Here is a 20602-nt window from a genome sequence, read left to right as displayed (position 1 = left end):
CCTGCAATTTGAGGTACAAAGGAAGGCCGAAACTAAGACAAGTCAAACCCGCATTTTGGAATTTAGGAGAGCTGATTTCCAAAAAATGAAGGAAACGCTGAGCAGCATTCAGTGGACACAGATACTAAAAGACAAGGGAGCTACGGATGGATGGGAATTTCTCAAGAGTGAAATACTCAAGGCGCAATTGCAAACCGTGCCAACAAAGAGAAAAAATAGGACAAGTGCAAAGAAGCCAGAATGGATGTCCAAAGAACTTCTAACTGTGCTAAGACACAAAAGAGACATGCACAAGAAGTGGAAAAAGGGAGAAATCACCAAAGAAGAATTCAAACAAATAGCCAACACCTGTAGGGAAAAGGTCCGCAAGGCTAAAGCAAAAAACGAGCTCAGACTTGCCAGGGACATTAAAAACAATAAAAAGGGCTTCTATTCTTATGTCAGTAGAAAAAGGAAAAACAAGGAGGCGATAGGACCTCTTCGAGGAGAAGATGGGGCAATGCTGACAGGGGATAGGGAAAAGGCAGAACTACTTAATACCTTCTTTGCCTCGGTCTTCTCACAAAAAGAGAGTCTTCAACCTCAGCAAGATGGAGTGGATGAGGGATTGGAGGACATCCAACCCCAAATTGGGAAAGAAGTCGTCCAGGAATACCTGGCCGCTCTTAATGAGTTCAAGTCCCCAGGGCCAGATCAACTACACCCCAGAGTATTGAAGGAACTAGCGGAAGTCATTTCGGAACCATTGGCAACCATCTTTGAGAGTTCTTGGAGAACGGGAGAAGTTCCAGCAGATTGGAGGAGGGCCAATGTGGTCCCAATCTTCAAGAAGGGAAAAAAGGACGACCCAAACAACTACCGTCCGGTCAGCCTCACGTCGATACCGGGCAAGATTCTGGAAAAGATTGTTAAGGAAGTGGTCTGCAAACACTTAGAAACAAATGCAGTCATCGCTAATAGTCAACATGGATTTATCAAAAACAAGTCATGCCAGACTAATCTGATCTCTTTCTTCGATAGAGCTACAAGCTGGGTAGATGCGGGGAATGCCGTGGATGTAGCGTACCTGGATTTCAGTAAGGCCTTCGACAAGGTCCCCCATGACCTTCTGGCAAGGAAACTAGTCCAATGTGGGCTAGGCAAAACTACGGTGAGGTGGATCTGTAATTGGTTAAGTGGACGAACACAGAGAGTGCTCACTAATGCTTCCTCTTCATCTTGGAAAGAAGTGACGAGCGGAGTGCCGCAGGGCTCCGTCCTGGGCCCGGTCCTGTTCAACATCTTTATTAATGACTTAGATGAAGGGCTAGAAGGCATGATCATCAAGTTTGCAGACGACACCAAATTGGGAGGGATAGCCAATAGTCCAGAGGACAGGAGCAGAATTCAAAACGATCTTGACAGATTAGAGAGATGGGCCAAAACTAACAAAATGAAGTTCAACAGTGACAAATGCAAGATACTCCACTTTGGCAGAAAAAATGAAATGCAAAGATACAGAATGGGGGACGCCTGGCTCGAGAGCAGTACGTGTGAAAAAGATCTTGGAGTCCTCGTGGACAACAAGTTAAACATGAGCCAACAATGTGATGTGGCGGCAAAAAAAAGCCAATGGGATTTTGGCCTGCATCAATAGAAGCATAGTGTCTAGATCTAAGGAAGTAATGCTACCCCTCTATTCTGCTTTGGTTAGACCACATCTGGAATATTGTGTCCAATTCTGGGCACCACAATTCAAGAGAGATGTTGACAAGCTGGAAAGTGTCCAGAGGAGGGCGACTAAAATGATCAAGGGTCTGGAGAACAAGCCCTATGAGGAGCGGCTTAGGGAACTGGGCATGTTTAGCCTGAAGAAGAGAAGGCTGAGAGGAGATATGATAGCCATGTATAAATATGTGAGAGGAAGCCACAGGGAGGAGGGAGCAAGCTTGTTTTCTGCTTCCTTGGAGACTAGGACGCGGAACAATGGCTTCAAACTACAAGAGAGGAGATTCCATCTGAACATTAGGAAGAACTTCCTGACTGTGAGAGCCGTTCAGCAGTGGAACTCTCTGCCCCGGAGTGTGGTGGAGGCTCCTTCTTTGGAAGCTTTTAAGCAGAGGCTGGATGGCCATTTGTCAGGGGTGATTTGAATGCAATATTCCTGCTTCTTGGCAGGGGGTTGGACTGGATGGCCCATGAGGTCTCTTCCAACTCTTTGATTCTATGATTCTATGATTCTATGATTCTATGAAACAATCTTTATTTCCCATATAAACCAAAATGTTGAATTACAATGCACAGAAAGAAATAGCATATTGCTCATATTAACAATCAAAATGAAACACAGAAAGTGGCATTGAGTATCAAACTTATTCTGAATTTGGCCAAAATTCAACCACCTTCAGGATTCTGATATTTAAATCCCTGGATTTAAGATTAGGTTAAAACTGACAAAAAAGCTGGGAGATAAAGAGGAGAAGGATCGAATGAAGGATTTAGACTGAGAAAAGACACAGCTGTCACAATTCACTAGAGAGAACATTTTCCAGGAATCCTGTCTCCGTCTGTTTCCAACAGAACTTTAAAAGGCTTAATGTAAATCTCGTTTTCAAAAGATGAAACAAAGCAAAATATTGCACAGCATACAATGAAACATAAACAAAAGTTTTTTTTTTATCATGGTTAAAAAATCTACAGAGGAGGACACAGGTCATGACAATTTTTCTCTCAAAATGGAAGTTTAGTATTATACAAACCCATCGTTTATTCCCTATTAGTAACCTCTGCTTTTTAATTTAAATGTGAACAATTGAAGGTCAAAAGTCATTTGTATCTTTTACGGGAAAACAAGGAAACCTAAGTGGTTGGTGAAGTCTCATGGGTTCTAGGAGCCTGTAGCCAGTGTAGAACCGGAGTGTCCGTGATCCAGGTTCAAGTCTTTGCTGGGCCATAAAACCAACTGGACGATTTCTGGCCCATCAGGCTCTGGTTTAAGAGGAAAGCCGCCCTGTTGTGGGCCTAAAGTGGTGAATGAGCCCTGAGATTGCTGGAGGAAGGGAGAGGTAGAAATGGAACCAAAAAATACTCTAGAATCACAATAGTTGGCTATTTTTTATTAAGTGAATTTCTACTGTTTTGACATACAGTACTGACATTTTGATATGACCGTTTATTTATTTGTTTTTTAATGGTTTACTAAAAGGTTTTCATAATACCTTTTGGATTTCATACATTTTATGAGAGGTTTGGGTTCCATTCAGTAGGAAGATGCTATATCAATTAAACCATAAATTAAATAAATAATACGTATCAGCTTGCCCATATTCCTTGGATGGCTTGCAGAAAATATCCCTTCTCACACTTAGCCCCTGGCAACCATGAAACTTGTTGTATCTCCAAGGCAGGCATGCTCTTACATCTACAGCAGTGGTTCTCACCCTGTGGGCCCCCAGGTGTTTTGGCCTACAAATCCCAGCCAGTTTACCAGCAGTTAGGATTTCTGGGAGTTGAAGGTCAAAACATCTGGGGACCCACAGGTTGACAGCCACTGATCTACAGGGATTCTCTTAGTCATTAGATCACTATCTTTCCCAACCTTTAGTCCTACAAGTGTTTTGGATTTCAGCTCCCACAATTCCTAACAGCTGGTTAGCTGGCTAAGATTTCTAGCTGTTAAAGTCCAAAACATCTGGGGGATTAATGTTGGGAACCACTAATATAAAGCAATAATAGGCTAAGAAGGAGAAGAGTGGGGGTAACTGGCTAAACTCCCTTAGGATCAATGAGTCAGGCACAAGGCAGTACCAATAGATCAGGAGTGTATAACCTGTGGTGCTCCAGATGTTTTGGTCTTCAACTCCCAGAATTCTTGACCATTGGTCAAGCTGCCTATGGATTCTGGGAGCTGGAGTCCAACCACCTTGAAGGCCACAGGTTGTTCACCCCTGTAATCGATGGCACCTTAGCCAAAAGGAAGGATGCCAACCCCTTCTATTTCTCAGTCTCTCTCCAGAGGGAGATAGACAGTCAGATTGGACATGCCTCATGCTGTTAACTCTCTCATTCTCCCTTTTCCCACCCCACTATAGTAGTTGCTCAGGAACAAGCAACCCTCTTGACGGGATGGAAAGGAGGAGAATGAAAAGAACAAGATTCTTGAAGACTCTTGAAGCCACTTCGCACTGCAGACTTATAACATTATGTTAGACTTCTGCTTCTTTGCTTGCTATACATAACAGGTCCTTCTGCTGGTCCCAGGCTATGAACTTTCCTCCCACAGGTTGGCCCCTTCTCTGCACTCTTTCGACCTGCAGGCAAAGATCTTTTTATTTAGGCAGGCCCTTGGCTCTTAACTCTTAACTCATGTAGCAGAATCTTCTAATGTGGTGAAGTGGTTTGAGTGCTGAAATACATCTTTGGAAACCAGGATTCGAGTCCTTGCTCATCCATGAAAACGACTGGGTTATTTATTTATTTATTTATTTATTTACCATATTTATATACCGCCTTTCTCAGCCTGAAGGAAAGTCAAGGTGGTTTACAGTTGGTAATTAATGCCCCAACTTTCAAGAGGAAGGCAATGGCAAACCTCTTCTAAAAAATCTTGCCAAAACAACTCTCTGATAAGTTGGAAACCACCTGAAACAATAACAACTTCTATTTTTCCCATTTTCTTATGTTTTTAACGACTGTATTATAAACTGTTTTAACTTATCTTTTTAACTGAATAGTTTATTAAATTTTAAACTTTTAATACTAAGATTTTAGCTGTATTTAGTTTTAATTTAATTTAATTTGAGAGATAGGAGAGATAAACATTAATGAAATAGAATCATTGTAGCTTCTCCGTCATTGTTTCAGAATTCTGTCAAGGAATCTGTCTTGCGAAGGAGCAGCAAAGCATGTCAGTAAAGGGAAATAGCCACTAGGTAATAGCCCCTCAACTATCTTTTATACACCGCTGGACAAAAGAATCCAGGAGGATTGTGGTCATTAAATGCACTCAGACCAATCTATATCCAACCATTTTTGGAATGTGGAAAGCTTTGTGCCTTATCTTGGGCAGGAATCTGAGATTTTTGCTCATCTGGGAACATCACTACTGCTCACAGCTCATAAAGTGAGGAAACCCTACTGAATGAGTTGTAGAGTACATGCAAAAAAAATTAAGTTATTCCCTGCCATTTGGCGGAATGTAATCTTACAGTCTCACTACAATCTAGAAAATGAATCTACTTAATCATATTATAATAAAGTCTTTCTGAAATAATTATGTGTCTTTCTAACTCAACTATAATCCACACTTTCAGACAGACAGAATTGTTCCTCATGCCCCAATGGACACCTATCAGGGGAAGAGTGAAAACTCAGCAGGTAGATTTGCTATTTAAACAAAGAGGAAAAGGAGAAAGGAAGCAAGTCTGGCAAAGAAAACGTTTTTTTACTAGTCAAATTACACACAGTAACCAGAATAGGATTATGTTGAAAATCATTGTACGTGATCATTAGAATTTCAATAAGGTTTTTGGAAATTATTATGGGGAAATTGATTTTTTTTATTCTGATAGTTCTCATATTATCTGTTTGTTATATTTCACTTTTTAAGGAATGTATTTTCAAGCATTTTTAAATCAAAAACTAGAAATTATACACCTCCTTATTCATGAATTTCATATCAATGGTTTTGCTCACCAATACTTCAGAAAATTTCCCCCATTGTGATTTTATTATATGTTTCTGCCCCAAATATAGCCAAACCATAGGGTTTGTTATTGACAATTTATTTATTTGCTTTACTTCTATATCGCCTTTCTCAGCCAAAAAAGGCGACTCAAGGCGGTTTACATAGTAAAGGTTAACACAACAATATCAAAAAGCAGTTAAAACACATTATACAAGACATATCAAATCAAGCAATCATTAACATAGACATGCGCCTCAGCAAACAAATCAAAATCAGAATCCGCAATCATAGTCCTTTATACCAATTCCTATGTTCAGTTGTACCATCTTACTGTGTTTCATTGCACAATTAGCCAAACGCTTGTTCATAAAGCCAGGTCTTGACCTTCCTCCGGAATGCCAGCAGTGAGGGGGCCTGTCTGATGTCCACAGGTAGGGTGTTCCACAGCCGGGGGGCCACCACCGAGAAGGCCCTGTCTCTCGTCCCCGCCAACCGCGCCTGCGATGCGGGCGGGACCGAGAGCAGGGCCTCCCCAGACGATCTTAATGTCCTAGTCGGTTCATAGGAGGAGATGCGTTCGGAGAGGTAAGTAGGGCCAGAACCGTTTAGGGCTTAAAGGTTTTCATTGCTTAAGGTTTTCAAAGGGAGGGTCTTCAAACTGTACTGAAAATTATATTTTAATTTTCTGTACACGATCTTTGTGACCGCTTTTGTATCTGTTTACATTTGAGTATGTCGCCTTGAATTTCGGAACTGGAAAAAGGAGAAATACTGTATACATCATCATCACCACCACCACCACTATTGTGGGGATTACATTTTTTTAGTACTGATTTCCATGAAACCAAAATTTGAATTATGATGCAAGCTGTCTGCAGGACAAATGAGAACAACAATGCTCTTTTTTGTAGTATAAATTAATTGCTGGAAAAGGACCTCAAACATATCCCAGGCACGGAGTTGTAATTGCATGCAAAGTTCCATCTGTTTTCCTTAAGCCTGGTTAAACAAGTTTAAGCTAGCGCTTTGCAACCCATTTCTGTAAATCTGAAAATTAAAGCAGAGCTCCATGTGCTATGAATAGTAATGAAAAGGGAGAGCGGCTTACAATAATTAAGTCATACTAAACTGTTGCTAAATGAAAGTCTGATTGCATCTTTTATTAATTATTGCAAGTTGACATTTTAAATAAAGATAAATGATTTTTGAATACTGGATGCATTATGGTCTCTAAAGAAAACAAAATGGAACTGATTGTGATCTTTTCACACATGATGATTTCTGAAGCTGGAATATCAAACCTCCCATTTGAATGATAGGCAGTTCCTGCCATAGGGTTTTATGCAGCATCTGCTAACAAGGCTGGGAACAGGCTGCAGGCAAGAAGCCTTGAAATTGCTGATATAGAGTTGGCTTGGATCTGTGGATCACGAATAGGCCTTCACAATCACTTACGGACCCACCACCAAGGATTCTAGCCTTGGAAAACAATCATACTTGGCAACAAGTGATTGCTTATGATGATAACGGTTGACTTTTCAATTAAACTACAACCATCCTAAAGCTCTGAAAAATTAATCCTTTGGACTACATTTCCAACAGTTACCCAACTAACATGGTCACAACCTTACTGAGGATTAGCAGTCTGGGAGCAGTAGCCTCAACAAGTTATTTTTCCAGACTTACCTATCGCTAGATAGGTCCAACAAAGTAAATCGGATATAAATGGCGTGTCACATATTTTGGATTCATGTGTTCTCACTCAAGTGCCAACCAACTGACTTCCCTTCCAGTGCAATTCTAGGCTGCATCAATAGGAGTATAGTATCTAGATTGAGGGAAATCATAATACTATTCTGCTTTAGTCAGACCTCACCTAGAATACTGTGTCCAATTCTAGGCACCATTCAAGGAGGATATTGACAAGCTGGAAGGTGTCCAGGGAAGGACAACTGAATTGATTAAAGGTCTTGAAGCCAAGCCCTATGAGGAGCAATTTGGGGAGGTACATATATTTAGCTTGAAGTAAAGAAGGTTGAGAGGGGACATGACAACCCTGTTTATGTGAAAGGATGTCATATTGAGGAGGAAGCAAGATTGTTTTCAGTCCCATTGAGGCATCCTTCCCTTTACTGAACATCGTGCAACAGGATCAGTTACCAGTTTCTTCATTCTGCAAACAACTTTACCCCATAATCTACATTTCGGTCTTCCAAGTCAATTGTGACTGGACAAAGAAGTACATGTTGAGAGCTTCTAATTACATTACCATTCATTTTGACAAAGTGACAAATATTTGCTCATACATATTATAATAAGTAACAGAACATAAGAAGAATTCCTGTGGCTAGAGGTTAATTCTAATAACGTGAAAAATCTTGAGTGTCCCTAGCTATAAATCACTAGTATAATAGTTTCCTGGAAAGAGCTAACCATTACAAAAATATCAGAGACTAAACAAACTCTCATTTTATGAAAAATTTGGCCTTCGTCTTCCATACCAAGTAAGTCTTCAGGGGAAAACTGCAGTGCCTTTTTAATAAATTACTGTACCTATATTTCTCCCAGCTGCAGCTCTGCATTTTGGTAAACTTATAAATAAGCAGATTAGCAGTTCATGTAAGTTCCAAATAAAACATTTTAACATTATGGCTTCTTTGTGGTAATTTTATATCCTGCATTCATTTTTATTATAGTTAATATGACACATAAATAATTGTAGTAACATTATTCACTTTTGTCGAAGGCTGTGTAATAGTTGAATACAAAATTTCACTACTTCTGCCACACTGCGGAAAAGCACATTAGAAACAAAATATTATTGCTCTATAATATTATTATTGGAATATGTTAATTTCAATGCTAATCCTAGCTCCTCAAAATGGATAAAAAATATTTAAATAACAGTGACAACATTAAATAAATTCCTACAGAATTAGCCTTTACAATACTTCGTGGTGGTCTTTTCTTATTTCCACAATCATGAAGATGTAATATACTGTTTCTCTGAGGAACTCAAAGCAGCCCACAGGTGGCTACCAACCCCTCTTTAGCTTCCACTCCCTTGGAGCAGAATTCCATTATATGTCTCTTATAACATTCTATGAAATTATTCAAAATAATCTTGAAGCAACTTTTAAAAACTTGATATTTCATACTTTAGCTCCTTGGTGTCCCATTTTTACTTCCAGAACCCACTATGGGCCAGAGACCCAACTTTGGTATTTTATCTTCATTTTAGGAGTTGGGGTGTTGGGAGACATGTATGTTGTTTTGCAATATAAAAGAAAAACAGTACTTATTGTTTTACTAATTTTCAGCTCCTAGGCACCAAAATTTCTTTTGACATCACAGCAAATTTGCCACGATATACGTAGCATGCACTCTCAGTATCTACTAGGGTTTTAATATTATTGTAATTGTATGTTGTTTGGCGCTGACTTTATTGTATGACTGGGCATGTTTAACTGCAGAGATTGAAACACTGAAAATCATTCACACTTAGACCTCTGATAAAAGTTCACATTATCTTGGTCAGCTCTGCCAGGCTGTTTTCTCTGAATGCCTAAACTTTATTTCTAAATGCCCAGCCTTAAGTTAGCAGTTAAAAAGCAAAAAATGTGATTAGATAAATAGGGACCTCTCATTAAAAAGCAGAGGAGGTATTCTGAGGTACCAGCGATTCAGTCCAAAGGAGGAAATTACAAACTAGCTCTCCAGCAGGGGGATGTAGCAACAGCACCTCCCCATGGCTGGAATCGAGCACAACACCTTCTAAGATGTCTGGAAGATGGGTAAGTTGGTATATAGACCTCTTATCTATGTATAATTGTCTGTCTAGTTGTGTATAAAATGGCACTGAATGTTTGCCACATATGTATTTTCTGTGATACGTCTCGAGTCCCCTTCAGGGTGAGAAGGTCGAAATATAAATAGTGTACTGTAAATAAATACTGCAGTTCTAGAAATCTGGTGACTGAAAGTAAATTTTATGGACACAGCAGAAATGTAATTTGACATCCTTGTGGCACTTTATCCTGGGATGGTCAAACATACAATGAGACAGAAGTATTTCAAGCAGTAAATAACAATCACACCATAACAAGGTATGTACCATTTTCCTACATACATATGTGTGAGTGTGCGTGTGGAGTTTCTTTCCAAAAGGTACCAATTTTTAAAAAAATTCTATAGATCGACATGATGTAATGATAATATTCAAATCCCAGCTTCTCCTTTTACATATATGGTCACCATGAGCCAATTGCAGCCTTCCAGCCTAATATATCCTATAGGAAAATAGGCAATGCTGTCTACATGTTAATCTAAAGAGAGTCTACATAGGTTCACATACTGATCCACTTATAGGAGAAAGTGATAAAAGATGCTGGTGTGGAGTAATTGCAATGGCATTGAACTTCAGACACACTAGCATGCTCCTAGATCTGGCCTCATCTTTTCTAAAGGACCCGGGCCTCATAACAAAGGATTGCTGGCATCTTATTCAACCTAATGTCAGGACAAGTTCTCCATTCCTGGGAGTGCTATGTCTTTTGCACAATTATAGTCTCCTTCATGTTTGTCAACTGAAGTACTCAGCACGGCAGGAATACAGTTGCATAATAAATTAGTCCTGAATTTCCACATTTTCAAAAAGTAATCAGAAGGTTATTTTATAAGAAATATGGCAGAATGAGTACAGGAATGGTTTATCCCTAAATTATTTGGAACATAATATAAATCTGAAAGGTAAATTTGCCAGTCGTGCTTATACCCTAAGTAGCACACCATGCCTTTTCGAGGGCTTAGCAAAGAAATTCCAAGCAGATTCCAAGGATTTCATTCACATACTATTAAAGAAAAGATGCATGGATAGTTACGATTACAACTGACTTTGCAAGAAGAGAAACACTCAAAGGCAGTTCATGTAAGTTCCAAATAAAACTTTTCCTATGTTCCTGTCTTTAGGAAGACAAGACATGGCACAAGCATTAAATTTATTAATTACTGTCCACACCCAAAAAGCAATTTCATATGAGAACTAAGAGCATTTTCATAAAACACCAACAGTCTAGGCGAAGTTAAGAAATGAAACTTTGTTAAGATATGCTACTATAACCACAAAAAAATCATTTGTATCATTTTAAGAAGATCACATAAACTTACTCTATGTTTAAAAAGTGAAAATGAAAAGGAGGGGGTTATAAACCCAACAAATACAGAAATGAATCAACGGACTTGAATTCCATATCCACATCACTAAATAAATAAAATGTAACACAGGATGCATATTAAGAGCAAGGGTCACTGATATTACAGGGCACATTTAACCCCACTTTAATGAAACTCCAGAATGTGCCAGAATGTGCGTTTTGTGTCTTTTGTTATTTTCTCATATAATATTTCACTAATATCACAGGTCACCCATGCAATTTCAACCACTCACCCCTAAGACACATCATCCGTATTATTTGCATCTTGCTCCAAGTCAGTGATTCCCAACCTTTTTTTGACTAGAGATCACCTTGACCAGGGACCACTTTCTAACATTAGTACCAAAAGGATTACGAATTAGTTTTTGGTCAGTTTGGTTATTTGGGGTGCTGATTCAGAAAACTGCATTGGATAGTTCACATCAGCTCTAGTTTCTGATACAGAACATATGCCATCCAGTGGCCACCATCTGCTCGCCCACAGAAAACCATATTTAATAAGCCTTGGCACTATAAGAGAGTTTTGCTCTTGTTCAACAGTATAGTAACGATGAAGCTTGCAGACCATATTTTAGTTCTTGCGGACCACTGGTAGTCCCTGGACCACAGGTTGGGAACTACTGGTCTAAGTGGACTTAAGGAATCCTACATTCAAGGGAATTCCCATTTATGTAATGCACTTGACATAAGGGATAGGGCAAGATTCAATGGTGTACTTCCATATCAAAGAGGAGTGATAAGGAGACTCTTCCTTAGAGAACCATTCAGGTTCCCAACTGCTCTGGAGCAGGTATTTGGGATACAGAAAAAAATAGAGAAGAGAGATCATCATTTTTAAAAAAAAAAAAAACTATGAGTTTTATTGTTGACATAATGTAACCAACACTGAGTCCCTACTGAGAGACAGGCAGGATAAAAATAAATTAAAAATTAAAAAAACAAATTTCGCTATATTCTATTTATTGCGGTGATGTGTATGCATGTAAATATGCATGTCGCAAAACAGTTCATCTGAAAAATGGAATAGTCTGACATTTTATTCCACCCCAAAATGTTAACACGTCCCTTGGCATTAATATTTTAGGTTTAACATGCGTGTTTATTTTCTGAATGCACAAACAAGCACAAATCATAGGCTAAAAAAACAAGAGTCCATCAATCTGCAATAGTCACTGAGAACTTTCCAACTTGCTCAAAAAGCTGAAGAAACTCTAACAGGTTGGTAACTATGGTAGTTTTATTCTATTCTAAAGAAAAGCCATACTTTAAAATTCATTAAAGAATTGATCAACCAAGCACTTCAAATCATACTGCCACTTCTACCTAGACATGAAGAAACTAGATGGAAACACCAGTTCTAAATTGGTAATGCATTTCCATCAAATGGTAAATACATTCAAAGAAGACACATTTAACACTGGATGATTATGATAAAAGGAAATCTTATTTCACGAAGCTGTATATTCAACTTTGCAAAGCAACATCTAGGAGTCTCTGGTAAATTTAAAGTAAATAAATTTAAATACTGAATGACATATCAAGAAATAAGAAAATAGGTAGAAAGGGTATATTATGGGGTGCACCAATATCTTGTACAACATATCATCATGTATTAGTATGAGAGAACACCGAATATAAATGTATTTCCCATCAGATTATACTTGCAATAAATATATAAGTTTCAAAAGAAAGACAATGCATAAAACATAGGACTATTTTACTAGAAAACAACATGTAAGATAGTTTTTTTTTCCTTTCATCATCACAAGTCATTTCTCAATATCAGCATTTTGTGCTGTCACAAATCTAATTTTGAAAAACAAACCCTGTTGTTTGAATTAAACAATTTATTTTATGTTCCTATTATATGGAAAAGAAAAGCTTACTGGTCCCTGGCAGTAAATTTGTTTAATTAGTGAAGCAGCATATGAAATTTACTGTTCATGTTGACATCCCCCAATACATTAATGTTTTGCATGGCTCTCTCACGGAATGCTAAAGTACGATAATTAAGGAGTTAATTTATAGAGTTTTCAGGTGTCTAGTTTAACACTTACTTTTGCGAAGGTCTCAACAACGTCCAAGGCAGGTGGCAGTTGAGAAACAGCCTGGATTTCTACCTTTAAATACAGTTGAAGTGTTTTTGCAAGATGTCCAAGGCCTTCTTTCATTTCTTCACTTAGCTTTTCAACATCTTTAAAGGAAGCAATATATTTCAAGGCATCAGCAAGACCTTCTGCCAATGTTTTTAGTCTAGACATTTCCAACTCTAAAGAGAGAGAAGGGCAAAAGTGCTTTCCTTTATTTCTGACAGCCACCTTTCACCACCAGGTTCTTACTACTAAATAGTACAAACATGATGTGAATGAAAGATCAAGAGCTAAGAACCAAAACAGATGTGCAAGGAAATGTAAAATAGCGCAAGTGATTGGTTGGATAGACTAATGTTAAAATAGTATCTTTGTATCATCCAAAAATATCTCTCTTAATGTCAGATCTGCATTCAGTTTTCAAGGAACACAGTAGTTTTGTTTGTTTGTTTGTTTGTTTTTCTACCCTGCCTTTCTCCCCATGGGGACTCAAGGTAGTTTACAATAACAGAACACAACCTAGTAAATGTTTTAAAGTAGCAAATACAAAAATTAAAAAATTAAAACGAATACTTCTATCACTTAAAATACAAGAAAAATATCCATACAACTAAAATTACATTTAAAACTAATATCCTGCCATGCTCTCATCCACAAACCCCCTCCCCCAGCAGCATGCCCCCATCCTACCCCAAATGCCTGATGGCACAGAAATGTCTTAACCTGCCTATGAAAGGCAAGCAGGGCTGGGTCCATCCTCAACTCTCTTGGGAGGGAGCTCCAAAGTCTGGGAGCAGCAACCAAAAAGTCTCTCTTCCTTGTTCCCACCAAACACAATTGAGAGGGCAATGGGACATACAGAAGGCCCTCTCCAGATTATTGTAGATTTCTAACAAGTTCGTAGAGAGAGATACAGTCCCCCAGATAACCCAGACCCAAGCTGTATTGGTCTTTATAGATCAAAACCAGTACTTTGAATTATGCTCGGAAACGAGTTGGGCGCCAGTGGAACTGTTTCAACAGAGGAGTTGTAGCTCCATGGAGCCAGGCCCAGTTAGCAGCTTGGCTGCTGCTCTTAGGATCAACGAGACTTTCTGAGCACTTCTCAAAGGCAACCCCATGCAGAACACATTACAGTAGTCCAACTCGGATGGAACCAAGACAAGTACCATCACAGAATGTACTGCCAGGAACAGGGGCAATTGACGCACTAGCTTTAACTGTGCAAAAGCACTCCTGGTCAATGCTGCTACTGAGCAGAGTCCATGAGTAACCCCAAACTGTGAACCTGTGCTATCCCATGTAACATTGGCTGAATCCCCTTTCTCGGATCTGCCTTTTGACAGACCAAGAGCACTTCTATCTTGCTTGTATTATTTGTTTGCCCTCATTCAGTCCATTACAGCTGAAAGAGACCAGCTTAGCCCAGGAACAGCTTCCTTGGTACTACATGGGAAGGAGTAATAGAGTTGGGTGTCATCTGCATATAGATGGCACAGCACTCCAAAACTCTGGATGACCTCTCTCTTTGGTTTCATACAGATATTCAACAGCATGGAGGAACAAACTGAACCCTGAGGGACTACACAGGCCAGTGATCAAGGAGTCGAGGAGGAGTCAACACCACTTTCCCTCCAGGAACGAATGGAGCAACTGAAGAACAAGCCTCATCCCAGAAAAGCGACTCAGAAAGACACGATGGTTGATGGTATCAAAAGCTGCTGAGAGGACCAGGAGAACCAACAGGGACAAACTCACTCTGTCCAGTTCTCTGCATAGGTCATCACCAAGGTGACTAAAGCTGTCTCTGTTCCCTTGCCAGGCCTGAAACTAGACTGGTATGGATCTAGATAACCTGCTTTATTAAGGGACCTCTGGAGTTAAGAAGCCACCACATACTCCAGTACCTTGCCCAGAAATGGGAGATTGGAGACTGGCCTGTAGTTGTCAGGGACAATAGTGAAGATTTCTTTAGCAGAAGCCTTATTAGAGCCTCCTTGAGGCCCACAGAGACCCTGCCCTGATACAAGGAGGCATCAATCACTTCCCTGGCCTACTCCACCAGTCTCCCTCTGGCTCGTTTAATGTCTAAAGCACATGTGATGGCTCTCACTTCTCAAAGAATCCTGTCCACATCCTCAGGCTGTACAAATTGAAAAGTATCAATCAAGACTGTACAAGAAGGAGCAAAGCTTACATCCACTGAAGCTATCAACTATGGCATCTAAGTCAGAGCAAACCTGAGCAATCTTATCTGCAAAGTGGTGGGCGAGTTTTTTATAGCATGCTGATTCATGGGTGACATTCTTTTTTGAGCAAGATTGATTCTACTGGTCGGTTTTGTACTGCAGCAAAAGTATTGGTATAAAATCCTTTTTTTTTTTTTTTTGCTGCTTTTATATCCCCATCATAGGCCATCAGAGAGATTTTTTGCCTGTTTCCAGTCCAAATTAAAATGTTTATCTTTATATTTATTATATTTATAGTTTTGTATGTTTACATATTTTAATATGTACTGTTGCAGCCCCTGGGCTCACTGCCTTGAGTCCCTATAGGGAGAAATGTAGGATAAAAAATAAAGTAAATAATGTATTGTCGAAGGCTTTCATGGCCGGAATCACTCAGTTCTTGTGGGGTTTTTCGGGCTATATGGCCATGTTCTAGAGGCATTTCTCCTGACGTTTCGCCTGCATCTATGGCAAGCATCCTCAGAGGGTGAGGTCTGCTGGAGCTGGGAAAAAAAGGGGTTTATATATCTGTGGACTGACCAGGGTGAGACAAAAGGCTTTTGTAAGTTGGGCTAGGTGTGAATCTTTTCAACTGACCACCTTGATTAGCATACAATGGGCTGACTGTGCCTGGAGCAAACTCTTAATGAAAGGTGCTTAGATGTCCCTGCCTGTTTTTCTCTCTGCTGTTTTAATTTTAGAATTTTTTAATACTGGTAGCCAGATTTTGTTCATTTTCATGGTTTCTTCCTTTCTGTTGAAATTGTCCACATGTTTGTGGATTTCAATGGCTTCTCTGTGTAGTCTGACATGGTGGTTGTGAGAGTGGTCCAGCATTTTTGTGTTCTCAAATAAAATGCTGTGTCCAGGTTGGTTCATCGGGTGCTCTGCTATGGCTGATTTCTCTGGTTGGAGTAGTCTGCAGTGCCTTTCATGTTCCTGGATTCTTGTTTGGGCGCTGCGTTTGGTGGTCCCTATGTAGACTTGTCCACAGCTGCATGGTATACGGTAGACTCCTGCAGAGGTGAGAGGATCCCTCTTGTCCTTTGCTGAACGTAGCATTTGTTGGATTTTCTTGGTGGGTTTGTAGATTGTTTGTATGTTGTGTTTCCTCATCAGCTTTCCTATGCGATCAGTGGTTTCCTTGATGTATGGCAGGAACACTTTTCCTCTGGGTGGATCTTCATCTTTACTCTTGTGGCTTGTTCTTGGTCTTTCAGCTCTTCTGATGTCTGAGGTGGAATATCCATTGGCCTGTAGAGCCCAGTTGAGGTGGTTCAGTTCATCTTGGAGGAGGTGGGGTTCACAGATTCTTTTTGCACGGTCTGCCAAGGCTTTAATGGTGCTTCTTTTTTGACTTGGATGATGGTTGGAGTTTTTATGTAGATATCTATCTGTGTGTGTGGGTTTTCTGTAAACGGTGTGACCCAATTGTTGATCTGGTTTACGGATGACTAGGACATCTAGAAAAGGCAATCTTCCTTCCTTTTCTTTTTCCATAGTGAACTGGATGTTAGGGTGGATGCTGTTAAGATGTTCCAGGAACCTGTTGAGTTCTTCTTCTCCATGGCTCCAAATGGTGAAAGTGTCATCCACATATCTGAACCATATAGTGGGCTTTTTGGTTGCTGTTTCAAGAGCTTGTTTTTCAAATTGTTCCATGTAGAAGTTAGCTATGACTGGGCTGAGAGGGCTCCCCATAGCTACTCCATCTTTCTGTTCGTAGAATTCATTGTCCCACTGAAAATAGCTGGTGGTGAGGCAATGGTGAAACAGCGCCGTGATGTCTTCTGGGAACCTCTGGTTGATGAGTGCCATGGTATCTGCAACTGGGACCATGGTAAATAGAGACACCACATCGAAGCTGATCAGTATGTCATTTGTATTTAGCTTGAGATTGCTGATTTTTTCAATGAAGTGGGCTGAGTCCTTGATGTAGTGTGTTGTGAGCCCAATGTGGCTTTGTAACTGTGCAGCAAGAAATTTGGCTAAGTCATATGTGGGGGACCCAATGGCACTCACGATTGGTCTGAGTGGGGTGGAGTCCTTATGGATTTTGGGGAGTCCATAAAGCCTGGGTGGAAGGGCTTCCGATTTACATAGCTGCTGTCGTATGTCGAAGTTGACTGAGGAGTTTTTAATTAGAGTGTTGGTTTTTCTGGTTATTTTGGAAGTTGGGTCTTGCTTAAGTTTTCTGTATATAGTAGGGTCCAGGAGTTTTTTGATCTTCTCCTTGTATTGCTCTGTATGCATGATGACTGTGGCATTCCCCTTGTCTGCTGGCAGAATGAGGATATCAGGATCTGAATTTAGGTCTCTAATGGCTTCTCTTTCCTTCCTAGTAATGTTACTGGAGGGGAGTTTTGCCTTTTTCAGGATCCTTGCTGCTTCCGCTCGTACTTCTTCTGCTTCCTCCTCTGGGAGGCGGTAAATTGCTGATTCGACATTGGCAATGATGTTTTCTACTGGGATCCTGGTGGCGGTTACAGCAAAGTTGGAGAAATGCCTCTAGAACATGGCCATATAGCCCGAAAAAACCCACAAGAACTGAGTGATTCCGGCCATGAAAGCCTTCGACAATACATTGAACATCTCTACGGGGAGAAACTGTTCCAAGACAGTTACTAATTAAGTGTTCTACCAGTCATAAGCCTTCCATATTTAAATAAGTCTGCCTGTTATAGAAACTGTAGGATTAGGAAGATGACTTGGAACTGATTGAAGTTGAACCTCTCAGTATTAGATAAAAGTAAATTCCCTATTCAGGAGGAGGACAGGGGAGTAATATGAGTAGTAGTGTGTGTTCTCCAGTTTCAATCCATCTCACAAAAAATTACCCTACTGAATGCATCACCAAATATTTATATATACTTGAAAGATGGCAACTGAGATGAAAAAGCCAAGCTCCATGTATGTAAAACTCATACAGAAGCAAACGGAAAAGTCATTAGTAGCAAGCTGGTAAACCAGTGAAGTAAGTATTCAATCAACTAGGAAACAGAAAATCAGAACATCACATAGGAACCTTCTTTTTAAAATATTTTTATTTCATTTCTATTCATTTCATTACAAAACACAATCCCTACAATTCATATAATTACCCCCACTGTGCTACCTATTGCTTCCCAACATTGGAGACTTCTAATGCCAGATTTATCCTTCTCAGAAAGAATTGCAAGATTTATAAACCCAAGTATGTGTAAAACCACTCTTCATGTTACCTAGCTCCTGAAGAGTTAGCAAGTGATGTAAAATGCACATTATTCCTATTATTTATACTTTTCAACTTTTTTTTTTTACCGGGGACCACTATGACCAGGAACCACTTCACCAGGGACCACTCTCCAACATTAGTATCAGAAGGGTTACAAATCACTTTTTGATCAACTTCAGATTCTGTTTGGTTATTTGGGGTACTGATTCAGAAAATTACATTGGATAGACCACATCAGCTGTAGTTTCTGATACAGAACATATGCCATCCAGTGGTCACCATCTGCTCGCCCACAGAAAACCATATTTAATAATCTAGAGCTGATGTGGTGGTAGTAATCTTTTGTAGGTAGTCAGCCTCTCCCCTCCAGACATCCCGGTTGCCTCAGCACTATAAGGATCCCAGTAGAAAACATCATTGCCAATGTCGAATCAGCAATTTACCGCCTCCCAGAGGAGGAAGCAGAAGAAGTACGAGCGGAAGCAGCAAGGATCCTGAAAAAGGCAAAACTCCCCTCCAGTAACATTACTAGGAAGGAAAGAGAAGCCATTAGAGACCTAAATTCAGATCCTGATATCCTCATTCTGCCAGCAGACAAGGGGAATGCCACAGTCATCATGCATACAGAGCAATACAAGGAGAAGATCAAAAAACTCCTGGACCCTACTATATACAGAAAACTTAAGCAAGACCCAACTTCCAAAATAACCAGAAAAACCAACACTCTAATTAAAAACTCCTCAGTCAACTTCGACATACGACAGCAGCTATGTAAATCGGAAGCCCTTCCACCCAGGCTTTATGGACTCCCCAAAATCCATAAGGACTCCACCCCACTCAGACCAATCGTGAGTGCCATTGGGTCCCCCACATATGACTTAGCCAAATTTCTTGCTGCACAGTTACAAAGCCACATTGGGCTCACAACACACTACATCAAGGACTCAGCCCACTTCATTGAAAAAATCAGCAATCTCAAGCTAAATACAAATGACATACTGATCAGCTTCGATGTGGTGTCTCTATTTACCATGGTCCCAGTTGCAGACACCATGGCACTCATCAACCAGAGGTTCCCAGAAGACATCACGGCGCTGTTTCACCATTGCCTCACCACCAGCTATTTTCAGTGGGACAATGAATTCTACGAACAGAAAGATGGAGTAGCTATGGGGAGCCCTCTCAGCCCAGTCATAGCTAACTTCTACATGGAACAATTTGAAAAACAAGCTCTTGAAACAGCAACCAAAAAGCCCACTATATGGTTCAGATATGTGGATGACACTTTCACCATTTGGAGCCATGGAGAAGAAGAACTCAACAGGTTCCTGGAACATCTTAACAGCATCCACCCTAACATCCAGTTCACTATGGAAAAAGAAAAGGAAGGAAGATTGCCTTTTCTAGATGTCCTAGTCATCCGTAAACCAGATCAACAATTGGGTCACACCGTTTACAGAAAACCCACACACACAGATAGATATCTACATAAAAACTCCAACCATCACCCAAGTCAAAAAAGAAGCACCATTAAAGCCTTGGCAGACCGTGCAAAAAGAATCTGTGAACCCCACCTCCTCCAAGATGAACTGAACCACCTCAACTGGGCTCTACAGGCCAATGGATATTCCACCTCAGACATCAGAAGAGCTGAAAGACCAAGAACAAGCCACAAGAGTAAAGATGAAGATCCACCCAGAGGAAAAGTGTTCCTGCCATACATCAAGGGAACCACTGATCGCATAGGAAAGCTGATGAGGAAACACAACATACAAACAATCTACAAACCCACCAAGAAAATCCAACAAATGCTACGTTCAGCAAAGGACAAGAGGGATCCTCTCACCTCTGCAGGAGTCTACCGTATACCATGCAGCTGTGGACAAGTCTACATAGGGACCACCAAACGCAGCGCCCAAACAAGAATCCAGGAACATGAAAGGCACTGCAGACTACTCCAACCAGAGAAATCAGCCATAGCAGAGCACCTGATGAACCAACCTGGACACAGCATTTTATTTGAGAACACAAAAATGCTGGACCACTCTCACAACCACCATGTCAGACTACACAGAGAAGCCATTGAAATCCACAAACATGTGGACAATTTCAACAGAAAGGAAGAAACCATGAAAATGAACAAAATCTGGCTACCAGTATTAAAAAATTCTAAAATTAAAACAGCAGAGAGA

The 20602-nt window shown here is 40.1% G+C and overlaps 1 protein-coding gene across 1 annotated transcript in view; it reads right to left on the bottom strand.

Moving 5' to 3' along the window:
- The window catches only part of SMYD3 (SET and MYND domain containing 3), a 446381-nt gene that overhangs the window by 367993 nt on the left and 57786 nt on the right, over positions 1–20602 (bottom strand). The window contains exon 5 of the mRNA XM_060753934.2: positions 12936–13072. Coding sequence (XP_060609917.2) covers positions 12936–13072 — 137 coding nt within the window. The remainder of the gene's footprint in view (positions 1–12935; positions 13073–20602) is intronic.

Source organism: Anolis sagrei, chromosome 1, assembly GCF_037176765.1.
Source record: "Anolis sagrei isolate rAnoSag1 chromosome 1, rAnoSag1.mat, whole genome shotgun sequence".
NCBI classification, from domain to species: domain Eukaryota; kingdom Metazoa; phylum Chordata; class Lepidosauria; order Squamata; family Dactyloidae; genus Anolis; species Anolis sagrei.
This window is presented reverse-complemented; position numbering and strand designations above follow the sequence as displayed.